The 18733-nt window shown below is 37.0% G+C and overlaps 1 protein-coding gene across 4 annotated transcripts in view; it reads left to right on the forward strand.

Moving 5' to 3' along the window:
- Positions 1-18733, forward strand: part of LOC148824075 (RNA binding protein fox-1 homolog 3) — a 430118-nt gene that overhangs the window by 253293 nt on the left and 158092 nt on the right. For all 4 annotated transcript variants that reach the window (XM_088927040.1, XM_088927038.1, XM_088927041.1 and 1 more), the window contains one exon: positions 4251-4372. In XM_088927040.1, coding sequence (XP_088783166.1) covers positions 4251-4372 — 122 coding nt within the window. The remainder of the gene's footprint in view (positions 1-4250; positions 4373-18733) is intronic.

Consider the following 18733-nt stretch of genomic DNA (forward strand, 5'->3'; position numbering starts at 1 on the left):
TTGCATTGTAGCAAAGTGCAAAGTCGTTAGAAACAGGCTTAGCTCAGGATGTATGTGTAACCCTTGATGCTCAAACATTTGAAAGCAGAAGAGCATCCCTCTATTTGCAATTCTGCCCTTTTCATTTGAAAAAACTGAGCTGTTCTTAAAGATAACATGCACAAATATTATATTACTATATATAATATACAGCAATTGCATACTGTGTACTGTATACCCACTGTATTAAGCACTCACAAAAAATATCTTAAATATTTATTCATCCATTCATTTTCTAACCACTTTATCCATCGGAGGGCACACACACACACACAAACACACACACTCACACCAGGACACTTTTCCCACAATCCAGAAAAACTACCAGTTTGTCTTTGAACTGTCAAAGGAAACAGGAGCACACAGAGAAAACCCAAAAACACATGAAGAGAGCATAAAAACTCCACGCAGATAGCACCCAGCACTTGAACCCCAGTTCTGCAAGGCAGCAAAGCCACCATTCCACCACTTCTCCCATTTTTAAATATTTCATTTAAATTAAAAAAAAGAATAAAAAAAAACATTCATGGTTAAATGTTAAATCTAATATTGGTTTTAGTGATTCCAAAGATCAAAACATAAAACGTCATATAAGATTAGATGTTTTCAATACCTCATCGTGTCTGTGAAGAATATTCTTACACGATTATTACTATTAATATATTACATTGTATTGTTAATATTTATTAAAAATAAATATAATTAATAATATATAGTCCTTCCCATCTGTCCATCTATTTCAATCTACTTGTCCTGGTAAGGGTCATGGCACAAATGAATAAAAATCTGAAAACAGGAACTCTAAATGCCTACTAAAACACATCCACCTTCTCTTGCTGAGTTGTCAGAATGAGATTCTGTAGTTCTCTGCTGCAGGCAGGCAAACAAATAGAAGGGCAAACATGATACACCTTCACTAATCCTGTAATATCGGGCCTAATTCCAACAGGATTGGTCGTGGTACATTCATACCCATTTAAACTCCTTTCTTCAAACTGTCAAGCCTACATCTATGAAAGGGATTGCTGTACTTAGAGCTGTCTTATACCATAAGGTATTATTTAAAGACAAGTGGTGTATAACACTGTTTTTTTTTTCTTAGATTCCTTTTTGAAGAAAAGATCTTGGCCCCTATTGCTACTATTAACTATAGTCTTTACATCCTGTCTATACAATGATTTGGGTTGTGCTTGAGAATTATAGGGATTGTTTCAAATGTTGTTCTATTATCACATAATTCTGCCATATTTAGCTGTGAAGCATGTATGTTTAATTTCACATTATTAGCTTTAGAATGTTTCCTATCTCCTAGTTTGCAATTGTTTTGGGATATTATGGTTTAAACTGTATTTATTCTTCTACATTAATGTTCTAGTAACAGTGTACATTGGAAATGCATGTCAGGAAATAAGGTGTGAAAGAGTATAGGTAATGTGCACAGTTGAAGTTCATAATGCTTAACTGGGTGTCTCCAAGTCAGTGCGGACATTTTACTGATTGTCCCATATGCTTCAGTGCAGTGTGACAGTGAAAGTTTCTGAAGGAGCTACTGTACAGTATAATAATGTTTCTGATTACAATTGGCCCACGTTGCAGATAAAAATCAAAACTAGTGGGTTTTATATTAAAAAAAATTTAAAACTATTAGTAAAACTACCTCATAACCATCTTAAATGTGGCAAGTTCAACAGATATTATGTTGTTGCAGCTGATGTAATTTCAGCACTTAAGCCATTTGTACAGTAGGTCACTATGCCTGCATTTCCTTCTAGTGTCCACGCTGAAATAGAAGGCGATAATGCATTGCTTTTTTGGGCTCTTAAGGAAGGACAGGATGCATGTTTTAAAATAACAGATTACGGGACCCTCTTAAGGCTAAGTCTGTGTTATTATTGAAACAGAATCAATAGAACCTTCTGCATATATCTTTATCTGCCTCTAAAAGACAGTTCCTGCTATTCTTCGCTGTGCTACGTAAAGGTCAGTATGCTACTCTGAGTCACTTTTTGTCTAATCTGGTTAAATTGAAATGGCCATTATTTTTTAACTGTTAGCCACTTATTTTATTTTCTAAAAAAATGTATACTTTCACTCTTGGGATAGTATATGGTTTGTATGAATCTAGTGCATTTGGTCAGGTTCTATGAATTGCAATATATATTTTAATCACAAAAGCACACTATTTGCAAAACTCAGACAGGGACTTTCAGGAATAAAAGCCTTTAAGTGTCTAGTTAAACTCTGTTTGTCATAAATATACCATCTCAATTACTGCACAGTGTCAAATAGGCAACTTGATGAAAGGTTGACACAGATGTTGAGATGCCAGATTAGGGATGATGATGTTATTGCCATCTTGTGTGTTGAGATGTTATTGCTTCCTTATTAAGCCTAAAATATTTCTACTTGCATGTTTATGACAGCTTTGACATTTTATCCAGTTTAAAGCCACTATCAAATCTTCAAACCAGCCAAGAAAAAAATAAATAAAACAATAAAAAAAAATTCCCTCCGACAGGTCCTAGTACTGATAAATTACACCCTTTTGTGAGTGGCTATCTTACAATTAAGAATGCATTACGTGATAATCTAAATGCAGTTTAGTTTGCCAATAGGCTTTGCATAGTTCAACGGTGGAATCAAGTTACAAAAAGATCCATTCTCAGTCCATAAGCAGATGTTACACAAATCAAATGTAAAATAATATACTGTACAGTAGACAAGGCTACTAAAAACGATGAAATACATTTACCAACATTAAAAAGCATAATGCGGAATAAAAGCTTTTGTAAATGAACATCTGTTGTTCTTTTGCTAGTTTTCTATTGAAATGTTTTTTTAGTCCTTTGAAACGTAAACAAAAAAGCATTCTTCAAACTTTTTGATAATTTGAAAAGAAAATATTTTAAAGCCATCGAACCACACACCTTCAACGAGCTTGGGGTGGAAGGACCTGGCTTCGTTTTGTATCAATATATAAAGTTGTCGCTCTGATTCAGTGGAGCTAAGCCTCTTCAATTAATATTCATATAGTAATTTTAAACTATATCACCAGTTGGAGCTCATTCAGAATGAACCCTGAGCTTTACAGTCAAGCCCAGAGAGACTGCAGATAGCAGCAGCTATAAACAATCAAGCTGTTACATTGCCCTCACGCCAGTCCCATTAATAACATTAATATCAGTGCAGCACTGCAGTGAAAAACTGCAAAAAATGACATTTTAACTGTGCTTTTATTTTATTTTTAATAGTGTTTCTTACCACTATCCACTTGCTTCTTCTGCTTCATTTTGCTTGTTGCTTATCATTTGCGTGATTAAACTCTGTAGGATCAGAGGAATGGTAAAGATATTTGCTATATGGAACATTTCTCTGTGCACTGACTGACTGGTGTAAAGACTATGGAGAGAGATTTGTGAATTGCTATCTATTTAACTTTTGCAAACACTGAATGTGAATGTTTCAGAAATGCTCAGAACAGTTAAGGGTCTGCTGCAGTTCCTTTCTGTGTGTATGAATCAATGATGATAGCGGAACTGTAAACAGTATGCTACTTGCCATACCATGCTGCAAATTATTGCATGGCAAGTGTGTTGGAACTAGATGGTGCTAGTTTTTGTAGACACGATATATGATAGTATGCAGTGCCAAAGACAAGAGGCAGGGTGTCAGTTCAGGCCCTTTGTTGTTGGAACAGCTAAAAGAAAGATGACCAGAGCTATGATCAGCAGCCAGAACCTGATTCTGATGCCAAGTATACAGAGAGTTCAGTATAATCAGGTATAATCACAGAGCTGTAGGGATCTCCTGGGAATGTCACTGGCCACCCTTCTGCTTTCCTGAGCATGAGGTGGAATGTTTCCCAGTATCACTTCACTGAAATAGTGCTATGAAGGTTTTTCTGATGTATATTTTATTGCTTCTAATTTTGGATTGTGTATGTTTGCCTTATACAGTATTTCTACTCTAGTAATCTACAAATTACTATTTTACTTGGCTGTATTTTAATGCAGTTGCTGAGAGTTGTTTGCTAGGTTTCTACCAAAATAATTAACAAAATTGGATAAGTATAACACATATGTTTTCAGAGATTTCACATTTTGTTTTAGATTAGGCACTGGTATAGCAGGATCAGATTTGACTTCAAACACTCTGGTGTCAAATAAAACCCGAACAGTCCTATAGACAAGCATTCTTCTTTATTTCCACAGAAACCAAACCAGGGAACGCTTTGTGCAAATCTGGAACCATTGCTCTCTTTGGAAACGTAGTGTACAGTGGGCTGCTGAACGATCACTTCTGGCATTTTGGGGTACCCCTCGTCACAAGACTGGTGAGTGCAGTGCTGGGGTTTCCTATGATTTACCTGTTCTTTTCCTTTCATGTTATTACTGGAAATAACCTGAGATTATGGTGGACCCTTCTTAAAACGTGGGGTAAAGTTGCTGTGTTTTTCTCATGGTGAAATGAAGCATATTAATTAAACACCAGCTGGTCTACAGTAAGCTGAATGTGTCCAGCACTAACCTGAAACAAACATCTTGCAGTCTCCATTATGTTGTGCTACTATTGTGTTAAGTATCTGCAGTTTTTCTGAAGTGCTTTAGAATCCTTAGTCGGTATTTTGTTTTGAGTGTATTAGTCTTTGAAAATGTCATGCGCCTAGATTGGAAAACCTGAAAGGTAAAGGGTGGAGGCATTAAGTTAAGTGCCAGACAAATGAGACAACAGATGTGCTTGATATTGTACTGTATCTTTTTTAGGGGGAGAGACTGAAATAGGCTATAGACTGTTTTAGTTTTCTTGTCATAGAGCTTATCTGAGGCCCCCAGCACAGAGAGTATAGCTCAAAACTGATCTCACTTTAGAACTGATCTCACTTCACAGATCCTCTGTACGTTTTTCTTAGAAATGCACAGCTACTGTACTAGATAATGAATGGCACTGCATTCCATCTCTTCTGACTGATAAATATCACTAAATAATACATTGAATGTAGATGCATGTATACAAACTAATTGAGAATTAGCAGTTCATAATTAAACTTTAATTAAGCACTATAATCGTACCACATGTCAGTGCTTAATTACAAGTTTCTGTGTTATTAAGAATTAATAAAGATTAATGTAGTGTGTATCCCCCAATGTGTCACAAGGAACTCTGATGTTGGTTCCATTCTCAGAATACAATCTAATCTGGAATCCTCTGAAGCAAAATTAGCATCATAATTTCTGAAGGAAAATATAAAGTATTTGAAGAACAATAGAAGCATGTCAGGAACATTACATTAGCATTAGTTTGGATTCCAGTATTGAGTAATGTACATTTTTATTAAACCAGTGTAATGTTTCTCCTAGTATATTTATAAGTGTACAGTATAGAGTGTTATTTGCATGTGTGAAACTAACATGGTGTCTTGCTTTGTGTGTAGAAGGAAAATGATGTGCTTGCAGTTTTGTGGTTGTATATGGATTAATAGCACTACGGGCTTTTTCAAGTAATCTTGCTTTGGAACAGATCTATATTTCAGTTATACACCTTTTGAATAAAATTGCCCAGTATTGAGTTTTTGTTTCTTTTTTAGATTATGATTTGGACATTAAATACACAGACTAAATACTGTATATATGCTAATATATAATATATATACAATATACTGTATATAAAAATATGTACAGTATATATACCATAAAAAGCAGAAGTTAAAGTACATCTCGGTTATCAGATCACAGATGGATGTGGAACAACTAAATGGCATCATTTCGTTTAGTAAGGCCTGAAAAGGTAATACTTCTATTCAACTGTGAATACTAAAACAATTGTAAATAAACCTTTAATACCAAATTACAATCAACAGATAATTGAGAACTACAGGTATCTATTGCTGATCGCTCTCAAAACACAATGCCAGTGGGCTGTGATTGTACAGTATGTACTGTCATTTATGCATAAATATGGAGACCCTTGCTGATGTTTTCTGTTGAATACTGAATCTGTCTCATTTGACCAGAATAAAGTGCATGTGCAGTATTCAGGAAAAACCACCAAGTCCTCTGATGTCTGTATAAGAAACTTAATAAGAGTGTGAGAGCATCAATGCCTACTTAAGGGTTGGTTTAGTGATGTCAGTCTTAATGTGTTAAACAAACTTTAAGACAGGTCCTCCGATTGCAGTTCTGGTTCTGGCATGAATGGAATTTAATCTTCAACTTGATAATACTTGATCCCACATGGCATGGGATTGGTCACTCAAGACATCCTGCTTTAGTTTGGGATCATCATCCTGTCTCGTGTCTCATTATCATGGATCACAAGCGATGAATCCAAAGCATTTAGGTACAGTATTTTTCAGGACAAAAGAGCATAATGTTAGATTATTCAGAACATTGAGGAGCAAGCTACTAAATTGAATTATGAAGGTGATCAACGTGGAAATAATGAAGACAGTACAACTACCTGTGTTGTGACACTCATTTTAATATTGTTTAAAAAATATATTAATAAATTTGTGGTCTTGGTTGTGAGAGGGTTGACAAAACAAAAAGATATTAAAGATCAGAACAAAAGGGGGACAAGAAAGTTAGGTAATAGAAAAAAAGATCATCAGATGAATGTACTCTGTTCTGCCCTGCCTACATGGTATCGATGTCCTTGCAATGAAGCTTTTTCTGATAGCTGGAGTTCTGGTGAGAACAGGAAGTTTGATTTTTTTTATCAGTTTATGCAATGCTTGTACTGTACTGTATGTATCTCACAGTGAAAGCAAGGGTACATTGTATAATATGTTTTGGTATTTCGGAAAAAAATATATTGATGGCCTTATGCAAATTTCCATATTTTCCTATTTAAATGTTTTCTTACTTTGTGTTCAGAAATATGCTGTTTTTCTTAAAATAATGTAAAACAGATTTAAAACTAAGGAAAAAAAACTTTTGCTAATCTGTCCACTCATCCAGCCACAGTAACAGCTTAATTATTTGACTGCAACAGTGAGTCAGAGCACCCTGAATGGGACACCAGCCCATTGTGGGGTCTTTTTTGATAATGAGTTTGTAAAATATAATTAGATTTCTTTTCCGTGGAAAATGCATGTATATTAAATATTATTGAATATGTAATTTTCATAGGTATCTTATATCAACTAGTAAAACACAAAAAATGCAGATCAATATGTATAATAACATTACTTTTGAGTTGTAAGATTTCAAATTGGTGACCTGAATATTTTTGCTTTTGGTTAAATTATATTCTTGTACTGTCAGATTTCACGTTTGATTTAGATGTCTGTGAGAACCACTTCTAAAAGACATCCATTCTAAAAGACATGTAAGAAATGTAAGCTGCTATTATTTTACAGTAGAAAAACATGTACTCTTTTTTACACACGCGGGTGGAAAATGGTAGCACTGTTTTAAGTTGACACTCAAATAACTAAAAGGAGAAAAAAATCATGAGCAAGTTAATGATGGCTACAGATATGCTTCTGATTGTGAAATTAATTCTTGGGCTAAAATGGCAAAAAAAATAGCAATAATGAGAAAAGTGTGATGCTGACAATGTAAAACTTGTTTAGTTTGCAAGCTAAGACTTATCATATTCTATTTATACTTTACGTTACCTGTTTCTAGAAGGCAACTGCACTGATGCTATGCTGATGTAAAGTTGCGGTAGCTTGGCATGAAGTATTGTAAAAAGAATCCCCCTCATTATAGCGTATTCTGTGTTATGCTTGGCGCACTCTTGCCTGACAGCAGCCCAGCTATAATCAGGCTGAGCTGCGCTCTCTCGTGTGTAAGACTTTCAGATCCCTGTCGAAGAGCAAGGAAATCTTCTTTACATTATTGTACACCCCTCATTATAACACTGGGGAATGGAACATAAAGAATGTTCATTGGACAGTTTGTGTATATTTGTGTATATAGATATAATCATTTGTTCTAGTCTTCAAAGGCCGCTTTTCACCCCAATCTTTTGTAAAGTAGAGAGAGCTGTATATTGACAAATAAAAACTGGGTTTGGCAATCTAATATGTTCTTTTTAGAGAAATCAGTCCAGACTAGTACAACAGATAAAATAGTTACAGTGAACTTAAAGCTCTAATGATTTTTAAACATATTTCATAATCCTTAACTTAGAAGAAACCAGCTCATTTACTTGTATATGACCATTATTTTCTCAAACAACATGCTGTATTTTGGGATTTTGTTTTCTTTTGACATATAGAGGATTTGTTTTACAATTTTTAAAATAATTTTAATGACTCGTAGAGACTTTATCAGATTTCAAGTATGAGAAAAAAATATGTATTGGATTTTTACAGATTAACATTCAAATAACTCAACAGGTCTGATGGAAAAAAAATACAAAACAACTTGCACTCTTGAAAAAAATGTACATTTGAGAATAGAATTTTTGTAAATACATTTAGATTTTTTTTTGTAAAACATTGCTGATGTCTTCTTGACAATAAGTGTCCAGCAGGCAGAAACTCCTACTTACGAAAAAGATTGTTTGAAATGTAAGGCTAGGTACAGTACAGTTCCTGAAAACACTTACAGTATCTTGCTATATCTTTACACCCAATGTAGATCATCTGCTTTTTTCAGTAAACTTTTCAAAGTTTACACTACATAGGGCACTACATAGTTACTTAGTATTAAACCGTAAGCTCTATAGCAGAAGGTCTGGTCAGTTTTCCAGGGAAATCTGATTGAAGTTAATTGTTCACAGTCTTAACAATTTTTCTTTAGTAACTCATCCATCCTAATAGTCCTAACACCTTGTGTGGATCTTGACTGTCTTGTTTCACGAGAGTATCTTCTGGACACAATCATCTAGCCAATTCTTCCCTTCTTTTTTCTTTTTGCAGCTTTTTTCTTGCCAGTATTGAATAATAGACCTCCATAAAATTGTTAGCAACAGGGGTGTCTTTCATTATCATCTCCTTTTTGCTTTTCAAAGTTGTAAAAGATTACTGGTCAAACAGTTCTGGCAGAACTTTCCCAGGCTTAGAGGCATGCAGGTTGATTGTATGGTCAAAAGCACACATTCTCATAATTTCAAAGCCCAGGGCATTGGATTCAAGCAGATGACTTCTGTCTGAAAAGAACAATTGGAAGTTTCTTTATATATGATCTTTTGCGCAAAGCCATTGTCGAGCTTAATATCCTCAGTGCCAGGAAAGGAGTGAGTCATATGCCTTTGTGCAGTGTAAATGTTTTTTTTTGGTACAAGACTAAGAACTCAGTCATGGCAGTGCATGGCATATCCAGGCAAGTCTATTGTGCTTTTTCACAACAGTCTTACAGGTTGATCGGTGAAGATTAGTTGTTCAATTCTGCATTGATTTGAAGGTAAAGCTGACTAACAAAGATGTTTTTACTATCTTAATAATATATTGCAGCTTTTCTTTGTCTTTTACTTATCACACGCTTAATGTTGTAGGTTGGAATACATAGCCAATGGTAACAGGGAGAAGTGATCCTGTACAATAAATATTTTGGACAGATTTTGAAAAATGAAAAGTGACTGCAATAACTGAGTAGACGATACTAATATCTGAAAGCTTACCATGGTAAATATGTAAGGGCATACAGGTACACATATTACATATTGGTTGATTGGTTGTACAGTATGGGCTTCCTACATTTTTATTATAACTTATCCCAACTCCCTGTGTCTGTTTAGATTGTGTTTTACTGGCTTTTTACCATGGTGTACAATTGCACGGAAACATTAAATGAGTCTTTCTCGTGACTTGGTATACCATTGTCCACACTTAGTGAACCCACAGGCATCTCCTGGACATCTGCGTTCCCATGGGCCAGGAAGGAAACAATTAGCCTACAACACCACAGCTACCTTGATTTTTGAGTTTCTTCTGAGGCTAAGAAGGGATCATTGAGGTTGAATACTTTCTTGCTGGGTTCAGTAACTGAATAATAATTTCTGAACTGGTTCATGAAGTGAAAGACCAGGCTAGTATGAGGGATGAGTCCTTTAGTCTTCAGCTGTTCTTTGTGTGCAGTTTGAGTCAGTATCATAAAATTTTGGCAAAATTGTTTTGAGTCACAGAACAAAGAATAAACAGACACAGAATATGGCAAATTTATCTTTAAAAAAACCTATAAAGAGTTCTTGTCTGTACAATGGAAGGTAAAAGCTCCAGAGGCAGTCTTCTAGTAGTTGATGTGAACACAGAACATCCTAAGAAGCCAGGCTAAATTCACATTAAAGAAAGAAAGAGGGAGCAAGAAAAAGACTGAAAAAAACTTGATCAACTGGGCTTTCTCTGTGCTGCTGAATTCAGTTGTTCTGTTCTCCTCAGCATTGGTAAATGAGTTCTCAGAAAAGGAGGTGCAAGGATTATGTGTTGTTAAAAACACCTTCAGATTCTGATTGCGTTGCTCCATGGTGCCCTTCTTTTTAATTCCTGAACCCCCTCATGCCCTGTGCATTAGCCCATTCCATTGGTGCTTTCTCCCATAAGTTATTTATGAGAGAACCCTGAAATAGATGCATGTGAAAAAAGCATGTTCTTTAATCTGAGTAGCTGGAAAAGCATTTCTTTTTTTCCCACCAAAGATAAATGAAAAAGGCAGGTAGTGGTGCATTCTATGTTTACTAATGTATGTGTACTCGGTAAAGTACAGATAAAGTGTATAGATACTGTACATGTAGAAATATTGGAAAGAAGTGCAGTTTGAAAGTCAAAAAATAATGGCCATTATTTAAATGCAGAGCCTGTATGTGTGGTATTTGTGTTGATCACGGTTTTTGAAATGAATATGGAGAATGTGACAAACAGACATCATGAGGACTCAATTTAAGTCGGCAGGAAATTTTACCCTATCTCTTATGTGCACTGGCTCCATCAAAATTACTTGGCATGTATAATGAGTTTTCGATACATCTGTACAAAGTGCATCATTCACATGCAGTGTATTAAATGAGAATTAAAATCTCACAATAACCTCTTACCTCATAAACCCCTTCCTCTACTTCATCTGCAGAAGTGCAGGGGTTAATACTTAAGAGCAAGAGCACCAGTCTGGTATTGACGGTAAGGTTTGAAAATTGCTGAGGCAGGCTAGATGTTACAAGGCTGTCTAAAAGAACCCCAACCCCCTCTTCTCTTTCCTTCCAGCCAGATCCTTCTTGAGCACAACCACACCAGCACGCACACACACATCTAAGACACACAAACAACATTTGCACACTCACACAAACTCCTCTCCTCTATCCCACTACTCCTATGATCCATACCTACCCACAGCACAAACCTGTCAAGCTATTCCCTCAGCATTTAACCACAAAGCCCGACTCCTGATTGGTCACAGCACTCTAAGACTGAGACCAGCAATTCCTTTTCCCACACACCGTAGTATCAACCAGCTCACTACCACTGCAGTGACAAACATACAGAAAACATTATCTGCTCTTCCTTTTTTCTCTGGAATCTGTCTGCAGCTTAGTTTGGTATTACTATTTTGTTATGTTCCTGTGGCTGACACATTGAAAGGGAATCGAGTCAGGCTCTCTTTTTTTCTTTTCATTTTCTCTTTCTCTCTTGCTTTCAAGCAACAGTGAACCCAACAACATCAACAACAACAGCAAAAGAAACCTTTCCTCCTTGGTTCTTGAATTTTTCAGTACCATCTCTCGGAATCCAGGGTAGCTCCCCTCTCTCTGCACAGGAATAAAGAACCTCAGAGCAGGAATGCTGGAAGCAGCCGCAAACTGCCGAATGTTCCTGCTCTAGTTGAGCCTCAGTACTCTACTGTACTGTACCGAGTGATTTAAGATTCACCAATAAGATACGGGAGAACCGGAGACAGAGAGGGAGAGGGGGAGAGAGAGTGAGAGAGAGAGCGTGAGTGAGGGGAGAGGAAAGGGGGAGAAAAGTAGAAGAAGAGAGGAGCTCCTGACGCCTTCCAGCTTTCTCTCTCTCGGTGGCTGCGAAAAGGAGGGGGGGGTAAGAACAAGAAAGAGTGAAAAAACCTAAAATAATTGAGCAGTGGGAAACAGCCGAGGAAGAACAGATCAAGAGGAGGAAGGACCGATAAGCAGATTGATTAACGGACATTATTCCTTCTGATTCTCCTGGACGGACCAGTCCTTCTGCGCTGCCCATCCTTCCCATCGAACGGCCGCACCTGCCCCGCTTCCGAAATGATGATGTATTTTTGGGTATGTACCGCACCAACCTTGATTTCTTATTCACCTTTCCCCTTTGCCTCAACTAAAAAGATGCTGTGCTGCTAAAGTTTGCACTAGAACTGTACGCTGAGCCCCACGCAAACAGTGTGAAGACGTGGGTTTTGTGTCATTCGTTCTTCTGCTATATAACGGCATGTTCCCTGTTAGCTGTGTTTTCTTCCATTTGTCTCATACGCGTTCACTCTCAGCCTCTTCACTGGTTCCCCTGCTTTTCCTCTCCCACCTAGATTGCTAGCAAAGAAGGCAATCTTCTTTAAAACAATACTTTAACGACCAAACCATCCCCTGCTGCCTCTGCTCTAAATAACAAGTGCGCTGAGGCCTGACCACCTCATCACATCTCAAAGGAGGTCTGTTGAGGACGACAAAAAGGCTCACGCGTGTTATTTATTTGCGCACACTTACTTTCTGATTCGATCAAAGTCATGTTAACGTGATATCTGCCAAAGTTATACAGTATATCGATCAATCTGAATTATTGCAAGGTTACCCAAAATGTAATCATTAGTTTTTCACATTTCAGATCAAGTAAGGCTGGTAGACATATTTTGAATGTGTATCTGTTTCGCAAATAACAACTTTAGCACAAGAGCTGTCTGATTTTTTAAGGATTTTTGAGTATATATCAGCAAATTCTCTTAATTATTGGATTTGTCACTAAAGTGTATTTTCTTGTGGAGAGTGCTGGTATCAATATTTGCTGTTTCTGTGGGATGGCCTATGGTTACAATTCTTTTTGATTGTAAAGTTTTGAAGATGCCGTTCAACTGGTACAGATATAGGACCACAAAACACAATACTGGATGCCGTTCACATCCACAAGTTGGAATATTACTGTGATTTAAAAAATGGATCTTTTAAAATACCTTTGATTTCATATTTTAAAAACAACGCTTTGTTTACCAAATGAGGTTGTTGCCCCTTTCTTTAGTTTAGTCTTTCCAGTCCATGTGGTGCAGGGAAATCAACAGTGACCAATGTTGTGTTTCTTAACTGCAATGAAAAATGGACAAAAGTTGTCAAGCAAAGATCCACCCAAGCTAGAAGCATCTTGCAAAGTAGGAGTCACACATAAAATCCATTCTCGGATATTAAATACTTCTCTTCCCTTTTCATTTTAAACTGGCATTTCCAAGCCGATGAAAATTATTTAAAACGCATAGCTGTCTCTTTGCCATTTCCGTTAGTTGATATGAGTAATGGAAATCATACTCTTTCCCTCTTTCTGCAATGATTTAAATAAATGTACGAGGCCTAATCAAAAATCCACATGTGTTTTTTTCATGTGTTTATGGGTTTTGTGCTTAGTGATGGTGAAAAAGCATAATTTCTCAGATTTGAACAAGTAGATCTCTTTGATGTTATTTCTCCTCTATTATCATTAGTCAATTACTGTAGTCCACCTTAATGAACAGTTTGCTACCTCCAATTCACACACATTTACATACAGTACAGTGTGCCCAGCTTTTCTGTTTAAATTTGGCATGGTGTTTTTGGCATCCATTGCATAAATTTACATGTTTTTGTGGGGAATGGATATGCATTTCAGTGCCAAATTGAAGTGAAAATATTATTTAATGAATGCTCAATTATGCATTTGTACAGGAATATTAGTATTTTATGGATGGCTCTTTTATAGTCTTTGATATTGTCTGTCTATTGAATGTTAGAAATTTTGTTAGTAAAAGAAAGCAAGGTTTTTATATATTACTAATAAGATCTTTGATTATTAAAGGGACTGTAGCTCTTGGGTTGTAAAAACACTAGTACAATCACGCACCGGATCTCTGACCTGGTGCAAGACTTATACAATGCGATGTCAGCATCGCTGTTTCTGACATCTGTGTTCAGAGTCATGCGCCTTCCAGCAGAAAATAGTCAGTTATGTACTGACCAATGGATACCTTGAAGGGCTGCCTTTTTAAATTTGTTTTGTATAAAAAAGACAAAGTGTACTCAAGAGCCAACACACTAGGATCCTGTGGGTACCTGCAGCTCAGGAGTGAGGGAATGGAGTACACATTGTCCAAGAATAGAGGGATCAGAGAGAGGAATATGCAGAGTGACACTCCTCATCCCCTGTCACCTCCACATTACTATGGAAGGTCATCATTAATATGACTTTTTATTACAACTATTAAAAATCATGGGAATTAACTGATGTAGCATAGCGGTGTTTTGCTCCTTTCCAGAAAAAAGTGCAGGTGTATATGTACAGTATGTAGAGAGATGGTATATACTGTAGTACACATTCAGTCTCTCTTCTCTTGGTAAGTAGAATTAGTCATGTGGCCTGCACTTGACTTTGCAGTCTTTTTTCTCTGGTGGTGATGGCAAACTACTTGTGCCCACCTTGGTTGCTCTTCATCTGCTGTTACTCATTGTTTGATGTTCTGCACACCCTACACGCCGGTCATGAGAAATCCAATGGCTTTTGACCTTTTGAGCGAAAACTTCTGTGTGTTTTTTTTAATCACGTCTGAAACTTGTGTCAGCCTTTCTCTTACATAGCCCAAAATATTTTCAAATCCAAAATGTTGTTTTTCATTTAAAAACATCCCTATAGCTTGATCAAAATAGTATACAGTATTTTTACATAATTTCTCACATTGCATTTGTGTTCTAAAATGCATCGTCCAAATGCTCTTCAAATTCATAGCTACTAGAAGGTTTAAAAATACGTTTTAAGTTATTCTAGTAATTTATACTTTCTAACCTTTCTCTTAAATACATGTTGAGAGATACCTTGTACTTCCAAATTAAAGTAAAAAAAAATTCTCCTCCTAGTATGGTGTCACCAAAAATGTCAGTCATATTTTCTGTACTGAAAAATAACACATTGTGTAGTTTTTCATTTTAAGAATGTTTGTTATACCACTGGAATAAATGAGGATCAACACACCAAAGTGTTTTTTTTAATTTAATATATTGCAATAATCAATATTCATTCTATTCATTCTGAATAGAAAATGTGCAGTTGCAACAGAAATAGTTTTATTTTATATTTGTGGAAATTATGTATCTTTAAACAAACAGAATTTGATTGCTGGTGGCATTAAAAGCAACAAGAAAAAGCTGAAAAAACTTCAGATTATTGTTTTTAGTGTTTAGCTGACACCCTTACCCAAGGTGACATTCAAAACATTTACTAAACAGTAAAAGGTGCTACAGTATAGGGTGATACAATCAAAAAGAATTCCAACAGAAATACAGTTAATAAAACAGAACAGGAAGTACAGTGCATGCATTGATGAGTCGTAGGCTCTGTAAGTAAAGTCTAAACATTTGGACATCACTATAATTAGAAGGTCTAGCAATATTTGACAGTGGAAATTATCTTATGAAAAATGTGAGACTTGTGCAGTTAGCAGTGGAAGCATGGAAGAATGAAAAGTCATTTTAATACATTTTTGCATAAAGAATAAAAGGCAACACACAGTGGCAGGTCATGAAAAAGGGTCTAAAAGAAGATACGGTGTAAACTTGTCTTGTTGTATGTGTGCTCTGTGAGGAAGCAACTGTAGTACCACAGTCATGGGAGTTTGTACATCAGTGAATCTAGCAAACCTAAGGTTAACAACAAGACTTGGACTGGAGCAGGTCTGCTTGCAGCTTCTTTTATGATGTAACTTTATCACTTTCAGAGCGCATCGACTAAAAATGCATTGTGCTTGATTATAAAAAACGATCCCTCACAATTGCTCATTTGTGGCCTTTGGAAATTTCCCGGTGCTGCCGTGGCAGCAGTTAGTTTAAGAAATACCATTCGGAAGGTCAGGCTCATTTGCACAACCAAGAGCCACTTCATATTCATTGAAGAGGGGAATTTTTCGGAAGCAGCTCTGATCACCCATGTAATTCTCTGCAGCAAGTCACTGGTCTTGATGTCTCATTGCTAAATGAAGTGCTTGTTTTCATTTGTTGATATTCTAATTGATCTGTGTTCTCAGACATTGAATATCCAAAGTTGTGTCTAGTAGGCTTTTTAGTACTCCCGAACAGTTCCTCTTCACGTTTTCATCAAAAGCTTTTGATTGGTGTGTTTTTTTTCTCCCCATTATGGTGCCCTGTCGCTACACACTTACTTGACAGATTTAATAACTTTTGACACTTTCTATTTTTGAGGCAATTCTTCAAGCAGCAATTCTGTTTTCCAGAAATGATCTGTGTTCCTTAAGTTCAACTACTAGGTTGTGTGAGCATTCCCTTAGTTCCCTCTAATAATAATGCACTAATAATGCATAAATTCTCAAGCAGATTTATGTAGAGTCTATGCACTTTGAATCCTGTTTCACAATTGTGTTCATTTTCCATAATGTTTATACTGTGTTTTGATGTGTGTGTGTCTAATAAATTATTGCTACTGCAAATCATCTGCATGTGCCTCGACCATTCCCTGTCTTTGCTTGGGAGCTCATTCACAGCCGTGATTCATTGCTTTGAAAATGGATGGAAGTTACGGTGGGATTTGGGGGAATCTGCAATTCAAGTTTCCAAACAAGGAGGGGTGCTGAGAAATAAGGCCTAAAGAGCTGTAGCTTTGGTCTTTGAACTTATGAACTTTCCCAGGGGGCAACCAAGGCTGAAGTACAGCTAATTCTTGTTGGATTGTTGGAATGGTGAATAAAATTCTGGTGATGATAAGTCCTGTATCATGCAGTAGCTGCCTGTTCTTGCTGGGTTTTGCAGTGTGGCACCTGGTTAATCTCTGTAGTGCCTCTGATAAGAAGATTAAATACTAGAGCAAGAGAGGGATTTTTTTTCAAAACTACAAAGGATATCTACACTGGGGAAATTGGGGACCTGCTTTGTTCGAGAATATAAATACCGATATAGACGGAGCCTTGTAATGTCTTATCATACGTGCTATCATTAGAGCTGTTTGCACATGGTTAGACCTCTCGGGACGGGTCATTATCTGGACATGCCATTATCTGCTGCCATATTCCGTTAGGCGGTGTGACACCTAGTGCACTTCAGGACATTATCTCCAGCGCTGTTCAATGTCAGCGATCCCGCTAATGGACTTTACGACTGCAATATGGGATTGAATTGGTTTTGCTTCTGTTTTTTTTTTCCAGGGTTCACCCCAATGACGAGGAGTTTCCAGTAGCAATTTACTGTGCCGCAGCTCGGTATCAATACACTATCAACGATTCCTCTGTATGGAAATGAAATAAATCTAGAAATCAATAGAGCCCCTGTGATCAGGGTCGAGTGAGCAAAACAACAGGGCTGGCTTGACAGTGAGGTCAAGAGAATTCTTGTATGCCTTCTGGGTCATGTGTTCACCTGTGGGTCAAAGAAGAGAGGACACATTTCAGTTTGAGAAACGCAAGCAAAAAATGTATGAAACCATAACATACTGTAGATGGGATTAAGTCATCGAAAGACCACATAGTCCACTCACTGACTAAAGTGCTGTCACCTTTCCACTTAAATATAATTTGATGTTTTCACCGTACGTTGTAAAAAGCAGAGATGATCGTCACCTTTGGATAAATGTTTATGGCTCCCTGGGTTTTACAGGACGTCTGGTTACCTATGATCTTTAATTGTGTCACCCATACTCCAGCCCCTGTACCACCTGATTGCCCTCAAGCAGCTGTAAAAGCCTGTCATGTGGAGGGGAGAGCTGGATTCAGCATGTAGCTGGTTACATCCTCGGCGCTCTCAGTCATGGGTCATTAAGATACAGAGGGGACACACGGGCTATAAAATTAATGGCAGGACAGTGACATTAACGTTATAGGTTATTGACCGATTTGGGGGGATTTATGACCCAAATCGAGAGACAGTGTCAAAGGGAGTGGGAGAAATAGACTGCTTCGCTGGCATGACCCAGGTCACTCAGCACCCGCGAGGAGACACTACATTTCTAACACTCCCAATAAATTGTGTAAGGGGTTTTATGAGCATTCACGCAAGCTTTTCTCCCTCCTCCTTCCTCCCTTTATTTGTCAAACCGACAACAGTGAAAGTTTGAAGCAAGTGGCTTCTTTTGTTTATTCTTTCGTATGTTTTTTGTGTTCCTATGCTCCCAGGTCTGTGGAGTTCTACACAGAGATCCCCTAGACCAATGGGAACAAACTGCTTTTGTGTGTGTTTGTACAGTGAGGTGCAGGGCATGCTTATGATGTGTGACTGATTTATGAATCTTGAACTTCAATAGGACGATGAAATGGAACTGTTATGATCAAGAACAAATTCTCAATACCTCTTCATTAAACCTATCGTCCCTTCCCCTACTGTTCAGAGCTCATCTTCGTGAGTTAAAAAATAAATATTTGGAACCAGAGCACCCATTGCTGTGTAAGTCAACAGTGAAATGTTAAAATCGATCCTAAATTTAACCATCCAATGTGAGAACGTCTGAATGAGACTTATATGGCTGCAAGATATAGATTTTCTTAGGATGTACAGTAAGTGACAGTGATAGAACTGTGGACATGGTGTGCTAAGCCTATTAAAGGCT

Source organism: Atractosteus spatula, chromosome 11 (genome assembly GCF_055471065.1).
Source record: "Atractosteus spatula isolate fAtrSpa1 chromosome 11, fAtrSpa1.hap1, whole genome shotgun sequence".
NCBI lineage: Eukaryota > Metazoa > Chordata > Actinopteri > Semionotiformes > Lepisosteidae > Atractosteus > Atractosteus spatula.